At 42.1% G+C, this 23,129-nt stretch overlaps 1 protein-coding gene across 1 annotated transcript in view; it reads left to right on the top strand.

The window, feature by feature from the left end:
* The window catches only part of slc27a6 (solute carrier family 27 member 6), a 76,575-nt gene that overhangs the window by 8,916 nt on the left and 44,530 nt on the right, over positions 1–23,129 (top strand). The window contains exon 2 of the mRNA XM_043718061.2: positions 11,045–11,254. Within this exon, the coding sequence (XP_043573996.2) occupies positions 11,045–11,254 (210 nt within the window). The remainder of the gene's footprint in view (positions 1–11,044; positions 11,255–23,129) is intronic.

Genomic DNA, 23,129 nt, shown 5'->3' with positions numbered 1-23,129 from the left:
TACTGACCTAATACAATTTCTAGCATGTCATGAAGATGAATCATAACCCCAAATTACCTGCAGAGATTTTGAAATTTAAATGCAGTGTGTTTTTATTTAAAGCTGAAAATGTGTTGCTGGAAAAGCGCAGCAGGTCAGGCAGCATCCAAGGAGCAGGAGAATCGACGTTTCAGTCATGAGCCCTTCTTCAGGAATGAAGGATTCCTGAAGAAGGGCTTATGCCCGAAACGTCGATTCTCCTGTTCCCTGGATGCTGCCTGATCTGCTGCACTTTTCCAGCAACACATTTTCAGCTCTGATCTCCAGCATCTGCAGTCCTCACTTTCTCCTAGATGTTTTTATTTAAAGGAAAGATAGACAAAGCAAATGCTGGCTGAGAATATAAATTCAGTAGCTGTCTAAAGACTCTGTGTTTAATACACTGAGACCTGAGGGGAATCATTGAATGTCACAGCTGAAGAATGTCAAAGGATCATCAGAAAGAAACATTTCAAAGGGCAAGATGCCATTCAAAAAACTGAACTATGATCTCCTATTGGTGATGACCCAAGCTGGAGACATGATATGAATGAAAAGAAAGGCAGTTTTGTAAGAAAGACATGTTTGAGCTTTACTCCTCCAGTAATACAGAAGCAAGGGGGTTAAAAAACTAGTTGTGACCCTGCTGTTGGTACGTGTTTAGATACTAGAGAGCCAGTGTCCCAGTGTGCTAGCTTGTGATTAAAGATTCACTGTGCTAAATTATGGCTGTTATGTGGCTTAGCTGAGAACTTTGACAATACCGCCCTATATGTGCATGTGAAAGAAATAAAGGGCCAAGTTTCATGCTTTTTTTTGGCTTTGTGTGAGTTGCTCAAGTTTTTTGGAAAGTTTGTCACCACTAGTGGGTTGTCTTACTGCATTTTACCAAACTTGCGTCATCAATTACATACCATACCCTTGTGGCATCTCCCAAATTGGATTTTCACCCCAATATACCACACACGATTCCAAAACAACTAATCCTAACCCATCACTCAGCAGATATCCCTGAATTCACCAGCATCCCGTACACTTGTGCCATCTTTAAAAGCCTGTTGTGCACCTGGGCCATCACTGTCAGTCTGGAGCTGCCCTGCACAGTCTCTCACAATTACCTTGGACATGGCAGAAAGGAGTCGACGTGCGCAAATTCCCCAGCACAATGGGGAAAATGTCAATGTCCTTCACTCAGTTCAGGTTAACTTCCACTATCTTCTTCTCACACTCACTCTATCTCTGCCATTGTCACCCAGCTCCTACCAAGCTCCTCTATCTCTCTCACTATTGCTGAATCATCTTACCCATTTGTGCTCAGTTACCCCAAGCTCCAACCAAATTAATCCTGTTAGGCCTCTGCACTGCCTTTTCATTCACACGCCATGTTTCCATCTGCATCAACAGTAAGAGCTGTACCACTACTTCCATCTCCCATAATAGCCCCTCCTCTCGCAAACTCCTGCAGCAAAGTCACCCACAATGGGGCAGAAAGACTCCAGGATGGTGGGATTCCCAACATTTGGCTTCTCCCCTCTTATGAGGAGAGCATCCTGATTCTGATTCCCTGAGTGCGGCCTGGATTCCTATCAGAGGCTGCCCTTGACATAATGTATTGGGAACCCCTGAGTACAGCTTTCCTCATTGTTCTTGGCTGAGGCCAGCTGATCACTGTGAGCAGTTTCCTTTGTGGCTGCACATGGCTCAAATTTAAGCCTGATATCTCTGGCTGAGGGACTAATCACAAAACTGCTAGGTAGGGATGCTGTGAGCATCCAGATAGGCTTTGAGTGAGTGAGCATGATAACAGTGAGTGAGGGACCTGGGACAGTCCCTGAGCTGGGAGTGTGTCCCTGGGCACCCAGTCTCCTTGCTGCAGTGTTACAATGAGCGTTACTGGGGTAGCCCATGGAGCAGTGTTGAAGAGCAGAAGCCTTGTGAAAGTGGTTGGGAGATGTGCCGTGAGAGTTCTTAGAGACTGGTACATGTCAGATTCCAGTGACCCTGCATGTGGAGTGGCAGGGCCCTCTGTCCATGGGCCTGATGTCCTGTTTTCAAAATAGAGGCCATTCACACCAAGTGGGGAATGGTACCTGCTCTGGTTCCATGTCAGGGTTTCTCGATATCTAGCTTGCTTGGTGAGTTCAGTAAGGTCAAAAGCTGTATATTGATGAGAAGACCTGTGCTCTCCACAAGGTGTTGAACAAGCGTTGATCCCCATTGATTGGCATCTCACAGATCATAAATATGTTCCAACTTGTAACTTTCTAGATACAGTAATAATATAGAAACCATTGAATTTTGCAGCACAAAGGAAGGCTACTTAAATTGTAAGCTACAAATTAGTTCCACTCCAGTGCTCCTTCTCCATTATTTTAAATATTTATTTTTCAAGTATATATTCAATTCATTTGAAAGTTATTATTGAATCTGTTTCTCCAAAAGTCTTTAAGTTAATGCATTCCAGGTTATAACATCAATTACATAAGTAGGGAAGATGTGTTGGGTAGGCTAGAGGTTATTAAGGTGGACAAATCCCCGGGACCAGATGGGATCTATCCCAGGTTGCTGAGGGAGGGGAGAGAGGAAATAGCTGGGGCCCTGACAGATATCTTTGTGGCATCCTTAAATACAGGTGAGGTGCCGGAGGACTGGAGGGTTGCTCATGTTGTCCCCCTGGACAAGAAGGGTAGTAGGGACATTCCGGGTAACTACAGACCAGTGAGCCTGACGTCGGTGGTGGGGAAGTTGTGGAGAGGGTACAGAGAGATAGGATCTATTTATATTTAGAAAAGAATGAGCTTATCAGTGACAGGCAGCATGGTTTTGTGTGGGGGAGATCATGCCTTACCAACTTTTTAGAGTTCTTCGAGGAAGTGACCAAGTTGTTAGATGAAGGCAGGGCTGTTGATGTCATATACATGGACTTTAGTACGGCGTTTGATAAGGTTCCCCATTGTAGACTAATGGAGAAAGTGCAGTCACATGGTGTGCAAGGTGTTCTAGCGAGGTGGATAAAGAACTGGTTGAGCAACAGGAGACAGAGAGTAGTAGTTGATGGGAGTTTCTCGAAATGGAGAAAGGTGACCAATGGTGTTCCTCAGGGGTCAGTATTGGGGCCACTGTTGTTTGTAATATACATAAATGATCAAGAAGAGGGCACTGTTGGTATGATCAGCAAGTTTGCAGATGACACAAAGATTGGTGGAATGGCAGAAAGCATTATGGACTGTCAGAGAATACAGGAGGATACAGATAGACTGAAGAGTTGGGCGGAAAAGTGGTAGATGGCTTTCAATCCAGACAAATGTGAGGTGATGCATTTAGGCAAGTCTAATTCTAGAGCGAATTATACAATGAACGGAAGAGCCTTGGGAAAAGTTGATGGGAAGTGCTATATTTTCACGGTTTTCACATGTATGTGTAATTCATACATAAACCTTATCTAGCTGTCTCCCAATTCGCTTTGGCCCTTTAATACTATTTGAATACAAAATGCTCACAGGTTTTGTTGGTGCTTTCACTTTAATAATCTTTTGCAGTGCTGATGAGTCCTAATTCCCATCTAATTTCATTGTGAATTCACCAAGGGTAGAGGTTAGTCAGTTCTCCCACTTCCTCTCTTTATTTCACGTTGACTGTCGGGATTTCTAATTAGAATTCACATCTGCGATTGGACAACGATAAAGAAAATTAAGTGCTGCTACAGTTTGTCAAAAGCTTCCTGTGCTGTAAGGCACTGCACAATATTTGTTGATTTATTTATAATATAACAAATACATAACAAAATGCTTCAAGATAATTGGTTACATTGAAATATAATAGTCACAGGTCAACTATTTTGTTTTCAGATAATAGCTAGTTAGTTATTTTCTCCTCAGCTCCAGTTTGGTCAGCTTGGGTGGAGGGGTCTATGACTATGGCTCCCTCTAATATAAATATTAGTTCTGCTTTTGTCATTTGAAAAATGTAATGTTACTGTGTAGGTTAGAAAGCAATTCACATTTCAATAGATTTTCTAAGCCAGAAGTTTCTTTGAAATGTGTATATCACTTGTTCATTGTGGCGTAACTGCCATTGTTTTGAGAAAACTATGATATTATCACCACATGTCAGCTCCACTTTCAAATGGTACATAGGTGATTGTAATCGACACACATAGATTATAGCATTTATTGTCATGCAATGAGTACATTTTTCATCAACTTCTGTAATTCTCTTGACAACTGGTACAAACCTGATAAAATGTCTGTGCCAATTGTCATTGGAAGCTTTTGCTTAGCCTCAGTTCTACTCATTCCAGACTGTAAACTAAAAACAATAGTGTTGTTGTGTTTCCAACAGATTTGTTCTTCAGTTAATGCCGCACTGCTGTGCTGCCAAATATAGGACAAAGGGTTGTCAGAGTAACTAACAAATATGCAAAGTCTTTACTGATTTTGTTTTTGTATGACCCTTGGTTTATAATTGTTGCAGTAATTTTATGAAAACCCAAAGAAATGTCTGTAATATTTTATGATTTGGAGATGCTGGTGTTGGACTGCGGTGTATAAAGTTAAAAATCACACAACACCAGGTTATGGTCCAACAGGTTTAATTGGAAGCACTAGCTTTCGGAGCATTGCTTCTTCATCAGGTGATTGTGGACAACCACCTGATGAAGGAGCGTCGCTCCGAAAGCTAGTGTGCTTCCAATTAAACCTGTTGGACTATAAGCTGGTGTTGTGTGATTTTTAACTTTGTAATATTTTATACATTCTTACCAACATATAGGCAACAAGTGACTTGTATCTTATCAGCTGCTGTAAATGGAAGTGTTTTAAGGGATTGGTTGATATGGAATTTAAGTTTTTTTTTAATGAGTTTTTTTGTGAGATAGACATGTCTGGAGTATGAGAAGATCCATGGTGACTATCAGTGTTCCAAGGCCTAAAGCAAAGTATCAAACTGACGAAGCTACAACACAGAAAATAAGTTACAAACAGCAGAAGCAACATGTTGTAGATGAACATGAGAAATCCTGCAATCAATGGATTAGATCTAAACTCTGCAGACCTACCACACCTGTTTGTCAGTGAAGGTGGACAATGAAGCAATTAATCAGCGGTGGGGTCCACAAACATCACCAACCTCAATGAAGTGGAAGCCAAGCAGCTCTGTGTAAACACAGGGCAATTATGCTCAGCCTAAAGTGCAAAGTGGATGATTAATCTTGGCTTTCCCCTGAGGTCTTAAGCACCATAGATGCTGATCCTCAACCAAAGTTAAAAACCACACAACACCAGGTTATAGTCCAACAGGTTTAATTGGAAACACTAGCTTTCGGAGCGACGCTCCTTCATCAGGTGGTTGTGCTGTGCTATGCTGTGCATGATATCAAGAAATGACCAAAGTCACTGAATATGCAAAGGCTATGGGCTCTGACAATATAGAATTAAACTGTTGTGTTGCAAAACTAACTGTCCCTAGCCAAGGTGTTCCAGAACAACTGCAACACAAAAATCTATCCAACTGTCAACATTCTGGGGATTATCATTGACCAGGCACTGAACTGGACTGGCCATATAAATACAATGGCTTCAAGAGCAGGTCAGAGGCTAGGAATCCTGCAGTGAGCTCCTGACTCCCCAAAGCCTGTCCACCATCTACTAGGCACAAGTCAGGAGTGTGATGGAATGATCCCCACTTGCCTGGATGGTGCACTCAAGGAGCTTGACACCAGCCAGGACAAGGCAGCCCACTTGATTGGCACTACATTTGAGAGCACCCACTCCCTCTGCTCTGACACTCAGTAACAGCAGCTGCAGCATCTAGAAGCTGCATTACAGAAGTTCTCTTTGCACGGGACCTTCAAAACCAACAAAATTTCCATCTAGAGAAACAAGGACAGGAGATACATGGGAACACCACCACCTTCAAGGACCCTTCCAAGCCACTCACCGTCCCTGACTTGGAAATATATCACTGTTCCTTTACTGTACCTGGGTCAAAATCGTGGAATTCCCTCCCTAAGTGTACTGTTAAGTTGGTCCAATTAGAGAGCCCTGGCTGACAGATATAAACAGGAGTGTGGGAGGCCCTCTTGTGGTTCTGAGGTGGTATCCCTAATCCAGAATTGAGAGGCCTGGGTTCAGTCCCACCTGCTCCAGAGGTATTTAATAACTTCTCTGAACATGTTAATTAGGAATTATAGGATAATAAAAATCATAAACAGGAGAGTGAGGGGTTCTGCTCTCTCTAGGAACCGGCTCTGAGCTTGTGAGGTCAGTGTCATGTACGATGCACGTATAAGTAAAGGTTGACTTAGTGATGGGTTATTTCAAACACCAAAGCTGGATGTGTCCTATTTTACAGAAGCTCGTGGTCTTTTCAGTAGGTCACACCAACCAGCAAAAGTAAAATCACACTCAGTTAAAAGAGCCTTGCAATAGCACTGTCAAATCAGAATGTCCACTGCATTGTCAGCATTGCTGCTTCAGTGCTGTTGGATGTCCCACCATCCCATCAGGGAATTCACATTTCCCAAAGCCCTGCTGTAGAGGAAGGACGAGGCAATAAATGGAACAAAATCTTATCCCACAAAATCTTGTGGGTTTGAAAAAAAGATAAAAATCACACGGCACCAGGTTATGGTCCAACAGGTTTAATTGGAAGCACCCAAGCTTTCGGAGCGACGCTCCTTCATCAGGTGATTATCAGATTATCATCAGATTATCACCTGATGAAGGAGCGTCGTTCTGAAAGCTAGTGTGTTTCCAATTAAACCTGTTGGACTATAACCTGGTGTTGTGTGATTTTTAACTTTGTACATCCCAGTCCAAACACCGGCATCTCCAAATCTTGAAAACAAGAGGTTGCTTTGTATCTAAATCTAGTTTGGGGTTTCAATAAACCTTTATGAGTCACTGTGTCTTCCCTTAGCTTAATATCTAATAACCATCTTCTCTTCAAGTCAATGTAATAAGTATTTGGTATACAAATGAAGTTAATGTCAGAATACAGCATAAATATATATAAGAGAAAAGAGTTATTTCTGATGCAAATCCTTTGCTCAAGAGAAGAACCAAACCACAAATGTCTCAACGAAAAAAGACAAAAAAATGAGGATATTTCAGACATGAAGAAACCTTCATAGCTCTGATGACAAATCTGCCATTGGAGTATTCCTGGTTTTCATTTTAGATTTTGATGAGTAAGTTCTGTATTTTCCACCACCTTCAAATTATATTTCAAATCTCCAATGGCTCAAGGGCTTTAATTTGCCTTTGGGAATGGTTTTGTGGAAGTGCACAGTTTTCTTTTTATTTTAAGCTAATAATACTTGAAACCACAATAAACTACTGAATCACAAAAGAAAGGAACTTGCATTTCATGAGAAACAAGAGGTTTGAGGGACTAAAAGGCCTGTTTCTGATCCTTTCTCTTACATTCAGAATAAAACAGAGCACCACAGATTGTTCTAGTTTTTGCATGGTGCCTGATGTCTGAATAGTGGCTGGTTTCTTGTGCTGATTTCTTTTTTCAGTGAGTCATGAGATTTTATTTTGTAGTTCCTTCACCTTTATCTGGAACTGAATGAAGCTTTGTTTGAAGCAATGAACCTATACTGTTCTAAGGATCTGTAGGTTTTGAAGTTCAATTAATTTGGTAAACACACAATAAAATTATTATCTCAATTGAAGTGCTATGATAATATAGTGCTATGAGATGATAGTGTTATTAGTTAGGTATTATCCAGTGTCAGTCCCGATGGATAAGTCTTACCGAGCCAGAATCAGCCTGAAAGTAAAGCTGCTGAATTCGCTAAATGCTGTAAACAAACCGAAACACAACTCTGTTTTAACTGCGTGAGACCTTTTTTTGAACCACGTCTTCATAACTTTGGTTTTATTGAATTAGTCAGTTTTCCTTCAGGGTTGTTCAAGACTCAAATTGGAACCACCGACACAATCAAAGAATCCAAAGCTACTAAATGGAATCATAAAAATAAGTGATGCTGGAAGAGACAAGTATCATATTAGTGCAGTAAAATGTGCTTTTCTAAATGGGAAATGAGGTACATTACTGAGTAGGTTAAGGAATAGCTTTATTCTGTCCCATATCTAATACTATAATCAGGTGAAAGAAAACAGAACAGGTCTATTTCCTTAACCTTGACACTGTTCACTGCAGTCACCTCAAAGTTTGTGGGTGGCAGATGCTTTCAGGGGTACATCAGCAACAGGTAGCTGTCATCCAAACAAATATATACTCTTCTTAACATTTCTGTTCGAAAATTGATGGGATCACAACAGGACATTAAATTAGATCTCGGGAAATTGCTTTGCCTATCTCCTTAATTTCCCCATTGCAGATATTGACTGGAACAAATGTTGCTGTACTGTTCTAGACACAGACTGGGCGCTATGGGAATTCTTGGTTTCATGATTAAAAATAAATTATGCCAGTCTCAGCAGATTGAGAATTACAATAAAAAGAGGAGGGATGGGAACTTAATATTCTGGCTACAATGTATTCAGGTACAATAACAAAAGGAGGGAAACAAAAGGGGTCTGGTAGTATTGATCAGAAAAAGGATTAAGTAGGTGGAAAGGCTGTTGTGGTTGAGGGGTGAAAGGCAGAGGGTTTTGGTTGGAATTAAGATGACAGTACAGTAGCTATAACACAACAGGTGTGACCTACATGACACCAAATCGTGGGAAGAATAATGAAGCATACATGGCACCAGCACTGTGCTAAATGTGTAGTGGTAATGTCACTGGATTAGTAATCCTGAACCCTTGGCCAATCCTCTGACTTCCATCTGGAATCCCACCATCATAGATCATAAAATTTGACTTTAATAAAATCTTCAAGAAACAAAAATTGGGAATGTGAAGCCATTGTTGACTGTCATGAAAACTCATCTGGCTTGCTAAAGTCCTTGAGGGAAGGAAATCTGGGCCATTAGGGATGGACAATAATTCCTGGCCTGGCCAGTGACACCTACATCTCATGAAGAAATAAATTGAAAAGAATTATATTCAATCACAACATGTGACCTCATGGTCTGGTACATTCGCCACTCTATCATCACCATCAGGGCCGAGAACCAGCTCTTAAGTTTGGTGGGAAGTGTAGGAGAGCGTGCCAGGTGTAGCACAAGTCAAATCTTAAAAGGAGATGTTAACCTGGTGAAGCTACATCAAAGGAGAGTTTCCAGGCATAAATACCGGAAGCACCATTGAGTAGTAGACAAGGAGCGATCCCACAACCTGTGGGTGATGTTAAAGCTCTGCATTCCAGTGGTGGACAGTTAAACAATAAGCCAGAAAAGCTGATCTCAAAATCATTCCTATCCTCAATGATGGCTGAGGCTGATCTTTAGTGAAAAGCACATGCTGAAGCATTTACCATCATCTTTGCCCAGAGATATCAAGTGAATCTAACATCTCAGCATCTCCCTGAAGCTCCCACTGTCATAGTACTTAGCTAATTCAAATTCTTCTTGACTCTTCCTCTGTGACTCATCATGTTCTGAAGAACAACATTGACGGACTCAAAATGTTAACTGTTTCTGTTTCCACAGATGCTGCCAGACTTGCTGAGTTTCTTCAGCACTTAGTCTGTTTAATTCTAATTTATAGCGTCTGCAGTTTTTTTCCTTTTATTTGAGTATTTATCCTCAACTTTCATTGGCCAGACCAGGAGTTGAGAACGTCATGTTGAGGTTGTACAGGACATTTGTGAGGCCACTTTTTTCTGCATACAGTTCTGGTCACCCTGCTGTAGGAAGGATATTATTAAATTGGAAAGGGTTCCTAAATGGTTTACCAGGATGTTTCTGGGTTTGGAGGATTTAAGTTACAAGGGGAGGCTGGATAGGTTGGGACATTTTTCACTGGAATGTAGGAGGTTGAGAGGTTTATAAAATCATGAGGGGCATGGATAAAATGAATAGCAAGGGTCTTTTTCCTAGCATGGGGGAGTCCAAAACTAGGGGGCATATTTTTAAGGTGAGAGGAGAAAGGTTAAAAGGGATTTGAGGGGCAACCTTTTTACACAGAGGGTGGTTCATGTATGGAATGAACTGCAGAGCACATGGTGGATGCAGTAACAGTTACAACATTTAAAAGATATTTGGTTAGGTGCATGAATAAGAAAGATTTAGAGGGATATGGGCCAAACGGGACTAGATTAGGGTCAATTAGACTGGAAATGTCAGCTCTTTTCTCTCCTTACAGATGCTGCTAGACCTGCTGAGATTTTCCAGCATTTTCTCTTTTGGTCTAGATTAAAAGCACAGAAGGTCAGGCAGCATCTGAGGAGCAGGACTGCTCATTGTCCAGAGCCTGTGCATCATCTACAAGGCATAACAGAGGCTTGTGATATAAGTGCCACCTGACAGCACTCAAAAAACTTAGCACCGTGAGCACAAAGTAGTAAGTGATTGTCATCCATCAGCTGAAATATCCATTCCCTCTGCCGTTGTGCTCAAAGGCAGAAGTGTGTATATTTCTTCAGTGTATACTGGAGGAACTCAACAAAATTCCAACAACAATATGTTTCAAACAAACAACCCTGATCATCTAGTAGAAAAGGGAACAGACCACTTTGGGAACACCACTCTTCTCTAAGTCACATACGGTTATAACTTGATACATCATTATTATCCTGTACAAATTCTGGAACTCTCTATTCTTGTATCTACACCATGTGCCCTGCAGTGATTCATGATGGCAATTCACCACCACCTTCTTACGAGATCATAATAAGGTTGACCTTCGTAGTGCTCATATTCTACAGAATAAGAAAGCACCTTCAGAGGAGTAGTATACTAACTGTGGAAACAGGAGTATCACTGTATGCTATTTCCATTTCTCTGTCGAAGAGCTGGCATGTATGTTAAGGATAAAATTCATTTATAGATCTGAATCTAAATTTTATGCCAATACACAATTATTATTTTGTAGTGAATAATATTGTTTAGAAAGTGCTTACGATATGCAATTTTTGTATTTATAAAATTCTGATTTATTTGAACTTGCAGATCTAGTTGATGTTGTGAAGGACATTCTGACCAACATCCAGGACAATAACATATCTGTCTGGGTTATGGGGAAAACATGTACTCTCCATGGAGTGAATACCCTCGCAGATAAAGTGGAAGAAGTACCAGACAGCCCTGTGTCAGGAACATGGAAATCTACCATCAATCTGAAGTCCACCTTTCTGTATATATTCACTTCGGGGACAACAGGTATATAGCATTCTGGCTTGGATCATTTTTTGAAGTTTGTTTTATTTGAAGATAGAAAAATCTATGAATTTTCTTGCGACATTACAGAGCAATAACTTGCATTGATGTAGTTGATTGGGCTTTAAAAATAACACTGAAAATGTGTTGCTGGAAAAGCGCAGCAGGTCAGGCAGCATCCAAGGAACAGGAGAATCGACGTTTCGGGCATAAGCCCTTCTTCAGGAATGCTCTGATCTCCAGCATCTGCAGTCCTCACTTTCTCCTTTAAAAATAACACACCAAGGTACTTTAAAGAGAAGAAAACAATTTGTGGGCACAGTCAAGGCAATAGACAGTAAGCTGTGATTGAGAAATTAGGTGACAAATGATTTGGTCAAAAAAGGAAGTTACTTAATCCTGGGTAAGGAAAAAGAAAGTTGGGGAGGTGAAGGGAGGCATTTCCAGATAGTGGTGGAACAATCTGTCATTGTCATTGTGGGGAAGGTTGATGGAGAAGTGTACTAAAGATATCAAACAATAAGGCTGGAAGGAGTTTGCATCATTGGGGGGACAGGGCTGTGGAGGATTTTCAAAATGATAACAAAGACATTAAGTTTCATTTGTAAGCATCTGGGAATATTGTGAGGCAACAGTAGATGGCTTGAATAAATATCCCAGTCATGTTATCCAAACAAAATGTGACTGCCTGTAGGTTGTGTGTGTTCTTTGAGGGAGATTGCTACAACAGAAGCACTTTGCATTTGCATTTACTTTTATCATAACAAGTCTCTTTAAAAGGATACTTGACCACACCATGAAAAATTATTATTTATTATTGTTTCTTTTAATTTAGTTTGTTCTGATATTCTTTCTCTAAACACATTTCAGCTAAGAATATTATGTAAAATACAACATAACATTCTAGAATTACAATTATTATTGTCAGTGTCATGTAGTTGACCTTATCTACATCATAGCCCGAGTGACACATCCTGTTTAACCCTCCTGCTCACATGATTCAGGTGAACAGAATTGGTAAACTTACCTGCAACAGGGTTAAATGGTTTAATGTAGGTTGAACAGAACAACTTGACTTTTATACTCCGCTAATGTTTATAAAGCCCATCTGATGCTCATCTCAACCATGGCTTTGTCTGACATTTACATACAGTGTGGAAACAGGCCACTTGGCACAAATCCACACTGTTCTTCCTGACCCAGACCCATACACCTACCCTATCCCTGCAACCATGCATTTACCATGGCTAATCCACCGAATCTAAACATCCTGAACACTATGGGCAACTTAGCATGGCCAATCCGCCTAACCTGCACATCTTTGGACTGTGGAAGGAAACTGGAGCATCCGGAGAAATCCATGCAGCTGAAGGTGAGGTCCCAGAAGACAGGAGGGTAGCGAATGTTGTACCATTATTCAAGAAGGGCTGCAAAGAAAAGATTGGGAACTATAGAGCAGTAAGTGGATAGGGCCGAAGGATTTTGTGGGTTACAGGGGGACATAGATAAGATGCAGAGATGGGCAGAGAAGTGGCGAATCGAGTTAAATGCAGAAAAGTGTGAGGTAGTTCACTTTGGAAGAAGTAACAGGAATGCAGAATACTGGGCTAATGGTAAAATTCTTGGCAGTGTAGATGAACAGAGAGATCTTGGTGTCTAGGTGCATACATCCCTGAAAGTTGCTACCCATGTTGATAAGGTTGTTAAGAAGGCATACGGTGTGTTGGCATCTATTGGTAGTGGATTTGAGTTTCGGAGCCATGAGGTCATGCTTCAGCTGTACAAGACACTGGTAAGGCTGCGCTTGGAGTATCGTGTACAGTTCTTGTTGCTGCATTATCGAGAGGATGTGGAGCTTTGGAAAGGGTGCAGAGGATATTTACCAGGATGTTGCCTGGTATGGAGGGAAGGTCTTACGAGGAAAGGCTGAGGAACTTGAGGCTGTTTTCATTAGAGAGAAGAAGTTTGAAAGGTGACTTAATCAAGACGTATAAGATAATCAGAGGGTTAGATAGGGTGGACAGGGAGAGCCTTTTTCCTCGGATGGTGATGGCTAACATGAGGGACAGAGCTTTAAATTGAGGAATGATAGATTTAGGACAGATATCAGGGGTAGTTTCTTCACTCAGAGAGTATTAGGGGTGCAGAACGGCCTGCCTGAAACAGTAGTAGACTCGCCGATGTTAAGGGCATTTAAATGGGCATTGGACATACATATGGATAATAAATGAACAGTGTAGGTTAGATGAGCATCAGATTAATTTCACAGGTTGGTGCAACATCGAGGGGTTGAAAGGCCTGTACCGCACAGTAACGTTCTATTCTATTTTCTATAAGCCTAACATCTGTGCTGGGTTGGTTACTTGAGAAGATTCTGAGAGATAAGATATACATGCATTTGGAAAGACAGGGTTTGATCAGGAGTAGTCAGCATGGTTTTGTGCGTGGGAGATCATGCCTCATAAATGTTAAAGGTTCTTTGATGAAATCTCTTGAAAGGTTGACGAGCACAGGATGGGAGACGTAGTCTGTATGGATTTTAGTAAGGCCTTTGATAAGGTTGCACATGGTAGGCTGCTCTGGAAGGTTAGATCGAATGGAATCCAGGGGGAGCTGGCAAATTGGATGCACAATTGGCTTGATGGTAGGAAGCAGAGGGTAATAGTGGAAGGATGCTTGTTGGACTGGAGGCCTGTGACTAGTGAAGTGCCTCATGGGTCAGTACCGGGTACATTACTGTTTGTTATCCATGTCGATGACTTGTATGAGACTGTCCAAGGCATGATTACTAAGTTTACAGATCACACCAATGTAGGCGGTATTGTGGACAGTGAGGGAGGTTATCAGAAATTGCAGCAGGACCTTGATCCACTGGGGAAGTGGGCTGAGAAATGGCAAATGGAGTTTATTATAGATAAGTGTATGGTCTTGCATTTTGGAAGTTCAAATCAAGGTCGGAGTTTCATGGTGAATGGGAGGGCCTTAACGAGTGTAGTGGAACAGAGGGACCTTGGAGTTCAGGTGCACGGTTCTCTGAAAGTGGAGTCACAGGTAGACAGGGCAGTGAAGGCGGATTTTGGTACACTAGCCTTCATTAGTCAGTGCATTAATTATAGTAGTTGGAAAGTTATGTTGCATTTGTACAGGACGTTGGTGAGGCCACACTTGGAGTACAGAACTTGGAACATAGAAAAGTACAGCACAGAACAGGCCCTTTGGCCCACGATGTTGTGCCGAGATTTAATCCTAATGTAAAATATAGTAACTTAATCTATGCACCCCTCAACTCACTGCTATCCATGTGCACGTCCAGCAGTCACTTAAATGTCCCCAATGACTTTGCTTCCACCACCACAGCTGGCAACGTATTCCATACATTCACAACTCTCTGCGTAAAGAACCTACCTTTGACATCTCCTTTATACCTTACTCCGAGTATCTTCAAACTATGACTTCTCGTACCAGTCAACCCTGCCCTGGGGAAAAGTATTGTGTTCAGTTTTGGTCACCTTGCTGTAGGAAGGATGTTATTAAACCGGAAAGAGTACAGAAGAAATTTACAAGGATGTTGTTTGGACTCAATGGTCTGAGTTATAGGGAGAGGTTGGACAAGCTAGGACTTTTTTCTTTAGAGGGTAGGAGACTGGGGGCGGGTCTTATATGATCATGAGAGGCATGGATAGGGTGAGTGCACTCAGTCTTTTTTTCCCAGGGTTGGGGAATTAAGGACTAGAGGACATCAGTTTAAGGTTTGAGGGGAAAAATAAAAGAGAACCTGAGGGGCAAGTTTTTTTACACAGAGGGTGGTACACATATGGAATGAGCTGCCAGCGGAAGTGGTTGAGGCGAGTGCATTAATAACATTTAAAAGGCTTTAGGAAAAACACATGGATAGGAAAGGAGTAAAAGGATATGGGCCAAGTGCAGGGAAATGGGGTCAGTGTGGATGGATATTTTGGTCAGCATGGACCAGTTTGGGCCATAGGGTCTGTCTCCTTGCTGTAGGACTCTATAACTCTAACAAGCAAACTCCACACAGTCACCTGGGAGTTAAATTGAACCCAAGTCCCTGGCGCTGTGAGGCAGTAGTGCTAACATCTGAGCCATTGTGCCACTTCTTTGAACCTGGCCTTATTCAGTAAGACAGCAAAATCCAAAAGATTTGAAACTCAAATGTACATAAACAACAATCCAATGTCCAAATGAGAATGAACATATTCTATTGGTATAGGACTCCTGGTTCCATTTAAGTTTTAAAACTGCAGATCTTCCCGACCAGTTAGCACCAACCAATTCACCTCAATAATATGTTATGTCAATGTATACAAATTGTGTTAACTGAAGAATTAAACTTTGCATTGAGTGATAAATAAACGAACCACACTTACAAATGCCCAACATAACATATATAATAGGAGAGCAAAGAGCAGTTAGAAATCTGATACATAGACAGAAAATGAAGGAAGTTCTCAACAGTTTGGGCAATATCTCTAGAGGCTGAGGAACAGATTCAATGATGTTGGACTGGAGGCAGTTCAGAGAAGGTTCACTTGGATGATCCTTGGGATGGAGGGATTGTTTTATGAGCAAAGGCTAAACATATTGGGACTATTCTCATTGCAATTTTGATGAATTAATCTCATTAAAACGTATTCGATTCTTAAGAGGCTTGATAGGTTAAATAGGCAAAAGTGATGAATTTCTGATGAAGGGCTTTTGCCCGAAATGTCGATTTTTCTGCTCCTCGGATGCTGCCTGACCTGATGTGCTTTTCCAGCACCACTCTAATCTAGACTCTCTTGATAGGTTAAATACTGAGAGGCTGTTTCCCCTCAGGGCAGAGTCTAGGGCCAGAGGGCACAGTCTCAGAATAAAGGGGCACCAATTTAAGACTGAGATGAGGAGGAATTTCTTCTGTGGGTTTTGAGTCTTTGGAATTCCTTTACACAGAGAGCTGTGGGGGCAGAGTCCTTGTGGATATCTAAGACTGAGATGGATTCTTAATCAGTCAGAGAATCAAAGTTTATGGGAAAGATGCAGGAAAGTGGACATGAAGAGTGTTGGATCAGCTGTGATCGTTTTGAATACTGGAGCAGGCTCCACAGGGTCAATGGCTTCCTCCTGTTCCTATTTCTTATGGTCTTACAGGTTCATGATCTGTGCTAGTTCTCACAAAGGGTCACTGACTTCTGGTTGTCTCTGCCAGACATGCTGAACATTTTCAACACATACCATTGTTTCTTGGAACAGTCCTTCTCCTTGTGAGGCTTTTATTTCCATTCAGCAAGTGACCCAGCAGCTGCTGTTTTTGATCTCATTTGGCTCAATATTAAACATGTTTTTTTCTTTAAAAAGCCATGAAGAAAGTAACATGCAAAAATCAATATTTATGCAAAAAGTGTTAATTAAAGGAAGATTAATTAACAAAAACGATTATTAAAAGAACTAAATCGCAGATCCAATTTAGTGTACACTTTTTTATCCTTTTCACTTCAAAGTCGTTCGAGAGAGAGAGAGACAATCTCGGTTCCAAATTCTGGCTGTCAGGGGTGGTATAAGCACTGAGGTAAAGCAGTGGGCCTCACAAACACTGACTCTGCTTTTGTCTCTGGTGGTACAGACATTGATGCAATTCATCCAGACGGTATTGGAAGCAGACTTCCTTCCAGACTGGACTCTCTTCTCCAGCCCAATGTGTGGATAAGGTCTGTTTTGTGAGGATGGAGGATGGATTGCCTATATCTGGCTCAGTCCCAGTCTCAGGGTTCCCTCTCCTTGCGTGTCCCTTTCTCTCTGTCTCTCTCTCCCCTCCCTCTTCCTATCTCTGTCCTCTCTCTGTCCCATGTCTGTCCCTCTCACACATACACACATTCTCTCTCTCTCTCACTGTCTCTCATTATCACACACAACTGTTCTTGCATGTACTCTCATACTCACTCACTTACACTCGCGCTCTCCCTCTGGGCCTAGTGGTCCTTTACCAATGTGAAGCCTGCTGTAATAGTACTGTAATGTGAACATTCAGGTGGGTAGTGATGCCTCAGTGCTCCAGTCAAGTCTTTTCTTATCCGAATCACCAGGCAGATTTGTCGCATATTTGCATTTGCTTCCAAGCAGACTTTATGTTTTTAATCTCTACATCTTGACAATAGCTGATCATGAAAAGCTTTCAAAGACATCATTGCTCTTGTGGTAGAAAAATAGATTCTATCAGTTCATTAATTTCACTTGAGAAGGCGTTTGGCAGAGCTGCTTGTGTCAAGAGGGAGGAAGGTAGATTTGGTGAGGTCAGATTGAGAAGGACCAGACACCACTGAGGAAGAGGGTCTGGCAAGGCCCAGCATAGGCCCACTCACAGCATTGAGAGGGAGAAGTTGGGAAACGCCATCTGCTGGAGAGGCAAAAAACTAAGGACTTTGCCTGACCTTGCACTCTCAGCTTTGAGCAAGGTCTGAAGTACAAAATGCTGTCGCAGAACAATCCTCACGTGAGTACTAACATGTGGCAAGGATGTAAGAAGGGTTAGAGGATTCTGGTGTGTCATATGTGGCCAGTGATCACTGTTGTTCAGAATAATTGAGATGGTGTGTGTGATTGATTGCCTTAATGACTGACCTTCCTGATTAACAAGTTACTTGGTCAATGAGCCCAGGCACTGGTGAGTAACAGTATCTTGGATTAGGAACATTCCAATGCCCTTGTGCAGTTTATGCTATTAGGCATTCTGCAAGCATGAATATTCTAACTATGAGTAGTTATGAGTGAGGACTAGAGCACAAATTAATGCAAGGTCACCGGAATGTATTGCAGCTGAATACACACTTATGAATGAAACGTTTTGTTCTCATTAGGAATTTGAAGTCTCAGATATTTTCTGGGGGAGATGGGAGTTGGAAATGGAATGTGCCCTTTATGAGTTTATTAGGTGATTCCTGCAAGGCACTGTTGAGGTGATAAGGAAAATAAAATTGCCAGATATGATGGATATTTCAATTCTTTGAGTGGCGACTTTATATCGCTGTTTAAGGTGGGATCCTGTAATGCTGAAATCCAAGTGTAGGCAGGCACCACAGTGTAAGCACCCAGCTGAAACAAAGGCGTGTTTAGCTGGTTTCTGTCTACTGCTCAGATTACGTATGTGTCACAGCAGCAGATTTGTACGCTGATCTATTACTGCCATAGAGAGGAAGAATGAGGAAAGACAATGGGCTGGGCTTTTAACTTTCTGGAGAAAGTGAGGTCTGCAGATGCTGGAGATCAAAGTTGAAACTTTATTGCTGGAACAGCACAGCAGGTTAGGCAGGGAACAGGAGAAGAAGGGCCTGTGCCCGAAACGTCGAATCTCCTGTTCCCTGGATGCTGCCTGACCTGCTGTGCTGTTCCAGCAATAAAGTTTCAACTTTTAACTTTCTGACCTACTGGCAGCAGGAGTGTCCAGAAAAGCGTGTGAAAACCAGAGGTTTTTAAAAGTGTGCTGATTGGCTGTTTTAAACCTCATCATTGAATTAGCATCTGACTTCCCACTTCCTTGGTCAACTGAGATGGACAGGATCCACATCAGTCTGCTTCAGCTCAGCTCCTCAAAGGAACACTGACTTGAAGCATTCTGCGAGTGTTTTGAATCAGAATGCTTACAGAGGGAGAACGTTCAGCACTGTGCATCTATGCTAGCTCTCTGTAAAAGCAATTCATCCATAAGACATAAGAGCAGAAATTAGGCCATTCAGCCCATTGAGTCTGCTCTGCCATTCAATCATGGCTGATAAGTTTCTTAAACCCATTCTCCCACTTTCTCCCCAATAAGACCATAAAACATAGGAATCGAAATTAGGCCATTTGTCACTGCCCTGCTGTTTCCCATAGCCCTGCACATTTTTCTTATTCAGGTAATGACCAAATAGGTTCCTGAAGAAGGGCTTATGTCCGAAACGTCGATTCTCCTGTTCCCTGGATGCTGCCTGACCTGCTGCGCTTTTCCAGCAACACATTTTCAGCTCAGTAATGACCAAATAGCCTTTTGAATGCTCTCATTAACCCTGTCTCCACCGCACTGTCAGGGAGGGAATCTCGTACAATCCTGAATGAAGATCTTTTTGTTGTTGGAGACCACTGAATGGGAGTGTGTGCTCACTGTGTAATTACATTTTCCCTCATCCTCTCATTGTTCCATTTCCGTCCCCTGGGTCTCAATCCTTCCACCAACTGGAATGGTTTTCATCGTTCTTGCTTTAGTGAACAGAGACAGTGTGGCTTCACAGCCTGGAGGTACAATGCAGGCTTTACCATGTGATAAATACCACGAGGGCCTGCACAAATAATTAAAAGTACTATGCACTGAAAAACTCACTGCGCACAAAAAGGAAGCCGTGGTCCTGGACCTGATAAACACTGTCACTGGTCACCTTTGAAGGGTAACAGGTAAAGTTCTACATATTTCACTCTGAAATCCCTGGAAGAAGCCAGAGGTGAGGAAAGCAAGGTTGGAGGTGGTTTGCTGCTAGCAGTGGGTGCCTACCTGTTCCACTTGGCAGGAGACAGTGAATGCCACTTTACAGAAAACTCTCAACTGTCTGTTAAATCATTTATAGGCTGCTTCCCCTCTGCTTAAAACCCCTGTCCCCTGGTGATATTACTTCCTACAAACTAGACCGTCTCTCCTTTGGACAGACAGGTTGGTGAGCAGAAAGCTGCTGCTAATCCTGGTACAGTTTGTGTTCATGAGAATATAAGAACTAGGAGCAGGAGTAGGCTGTCCAGCCCTTTGAGCCTGCTCCCCCATTCAGTAAGATCGTGGCTGATCTTTTCATGGACTCAATTCCACTTACCCGCCCTCTCGCCATAACCCTTAATTTTTTGAACAATAAAGAGATTATCTTAGCTTTAAAAACATTAAATGAGGAATTCTCAACTCCTTCCCTGGGCAGGGAATTCCATAGATTCACAATTCTCTGGGTGAAAAAGTCCTCCTCAATTCAGACCTAAATCTGCTTCCCCTAATTTTGAGGCTATGTCCTCTTGTCCTAGTTTCACCCGCCAGTGTAAACATCCTCTCTACTTCTATCTTATCCATTCTCTTCATAATTTTATATGTTTCTATAAGATCCTCCCTCATTATTCTAAATTCCAATGAATATAATCCCTGTCTACTCAGACTCTCCTCATAAACCAACCCCCTCACTCCAGAATTAACCTGGTGAACCTCCTCTGTACCCCCTCCAGTGTCGGTACATCCTTCCTGAAGTAAGGAAACCAAAACTGCACACAGCACTCCAGGTGTGGCCCCACCAGCACACTGTACAGCTGCAACATAACCTCCCTGCTTTTAAACTCAACCCCTTGAGGAATGAAGAACACAATTCCATTTGCCTTCTTAAATGATATTGCTGTTCACCTTTTTCTCCCCTCAGCTCTGTGGTCAAGTGAGGGAGGAGGTTCCATACTAATCCAAACCTTGAAATGTAGGAAAAAGCGAGAAAAGAGAAAAATCTCCAAGAAGTGACCTCCAAAATATTGAAGAATCCTCTCTAAAGCAGTGAAAGCACACTATCAGAACATCCCCTGGCAATAAACACTGCTCCGCCAAGCTAGGAAATAGCTGTCTGATCTCAGCATTGAAAATGTTTCTGGCTTGTCAGTTACTCAGCCCCATCCAATCCCACTGCCACTTCACCTTGTTTTCCCTGGTGAGTTTTTAGAAACTCAGGTACACACTGTTACATTCACTGTTAAAGAAGTGGATAATTAGCACTTTACCTCATTGGAGAGCAGACACATGTATGACTGAAATTTTCATGCATACTAGATGACAGTCAGGGTAAAAGCAGAAGGTGGCACATCCCTGCTAACTTCCTGAAGCCCCAGCAATACTAGCTGTTAGAACCTGCCACCCACTCACAAACATTCCCACCCCAGCCTGCTGGGATATTCACCCTGGATGGATACAGCACCACCAGTACTTAGGAAGGCTGACACTTATCAGGACAAAGTATTCTGCTGAATTAGTACCCTATCCACTCATTCACTCTCCTCACCTCTGTACAACATAACTTCACTGTGTACTATCTATAAGATGCACTGCAGCAACTTATGAACACCTTCCTAACTTAAGACTTACAGAGCATCAAGACTTGCCAGTGAATAGAACATAGAACAGTACAGCATAGTACAGGCCCTGGAGCCCTCGGTGTTATGTTGACCTTTTATCCAAAACTAAGATAAAACTAACCTACATTCTGTTATGACACAGTGGTGAACCCCTCTGTTAATTAAACCGAACCCCCAGAAAAGCTCACCTTACCTCGTAATCTGTTAAAATATGAGTGACCGAGAACACCCAAAACACTATTTAAAGATAATAACATCAAGTTATTCTTTGACTCTGAAACAACTATTCACAGCTCTCAGCCTTCCCTTTCTCTTAACTGCTTATTACCTGCATCCAACTACATAACAATATACTGTTCCAATAAGACACTTATTAAAATTACATCAACTTAATTTCAAAACCACACAATGGCTGTTATCTTCAGTGTCTTTCTTCTTCAGGCTGAAGATCTCCTTGGGTCGTCTTCATTCATTTTATTGCAAGCATGTTCCATATGAGAAGGTACCTTTGCTAGAGAATGTTTCCTAATTTGGGCGACACGATGGCTCAGTGGTTAGCACTGCTGCCTCACAGCGCCAGGGGCCCAGGTTTGATTCCAGCCTCGGGTGACTGTCTGTGTGGAGTTTGCACATTCTCCCTGTGTCTGTGTGAGTTTTCTCCGGGTGCTCCGGTTTCCTCCCACAGTCCAAAGATGTGCAGGTCAGGTGAATTGGCCATGCTAAATTGCCCGTAGTGTTAGGTGCATTAGTCAGAGGGAGGTGTGTTCCTCTTCAGAGGGTCGGTGTAGACTTGTTGGGCTAAAAGGCCTGTTTCCACACTGTGGGGAATATAATCTAATTTCTTAGGTCTCTCTCAGTGGCGGTTGCTCTGTCTCCAATTTTCAAAATGCCTGCATTTTTATACTCCCCAACAGTGGATCGTCTCATTGGTTTGATGTTGGCAAAACAATAAATTAAAACTTGATTGGGTTTTAGTATCCTGAGGCACAATTTAAACTGATTGGTCAAATTTGAATTGTTGTCAAAACAACAACCAACTCAGGTATCCATTTCACAGCCAAATGCTACATATTTTCAATTTTCCAGTACACTGTGAGACTGCCATCTCGTCATATCACACAGGTGCTTGCAAGCTCTCAGTTCAGAACAGCATTCACTCTCTCTTAAAGGTACAGTACACACCTTCAACTTCGTAAAAATACCCTTTATTGTACTATCTTCCATGTGCCTATCCAAGAGTTGCTTAAATGTTCTTAATGTACCTGACTCTACTACCACTCTCTCTATAAAGAACCTACCTCTGACATCCCCCCTAAACCTTCCTCCAATCACCTTAAAGTTATGTCCGCTCGTAATAGCCATTTCTGCCCAGGGGAAAAATCTCTGGCTAGCCAATCCATCTAAGCCTCTCATCATCTTATACACCTCAATCAAATGACTTCCCATCCTTCTTCACTCCAATGAGAAAAGCCCTAGCTCCTTCAAACTTTCTACATAAGACATGCCCTCCAGTCCAGGAAGCACTCTGGTAAATCTCCTCTGCACCCTCTCTAAAATTTCCACATCCATCCTACAATGAGGCAACCAGAACTACACACAATATACCATGTGCGGTCTAACCAGGGCTTTATAGAGCTGCAGCATAACCTCTCAGCTCTTAAACTCAATCCCCCTGGTAATGAAAGCCAACACACCATACGCCTTCTTAACAACCCGATAAACTTGGGTGGCAACTTTGAGGTCTCTATGGATGTGGACCCCAAGATCCCTCTGT

Source organism: Chiloscyllium plagiosum, unplaced genomic scaffold (genome assembly GCF_037043375.1).
Source record: "Chiloscyllium plagiosum isolate Xiang-an unplaced genomic scaffold, Cpla_swu_hap1 HiC_scaffold_2, whole genome shotgun sequence".
In the NCBI taxonomy this organism is placed as follows: domain Eukaryota; kingdom Metazoa; phylum Chordata; class Chondrichthyes; order Orectolobiformes; family Hemiscylliidae; genus Chiloscyllium; species Chiloscyllium plagiosum.
The sequence above is the reverse complement of the archived record's forward strand: the minus strand, read 5'-3'. Positions and strand labels throughout refer to the sequence as shown.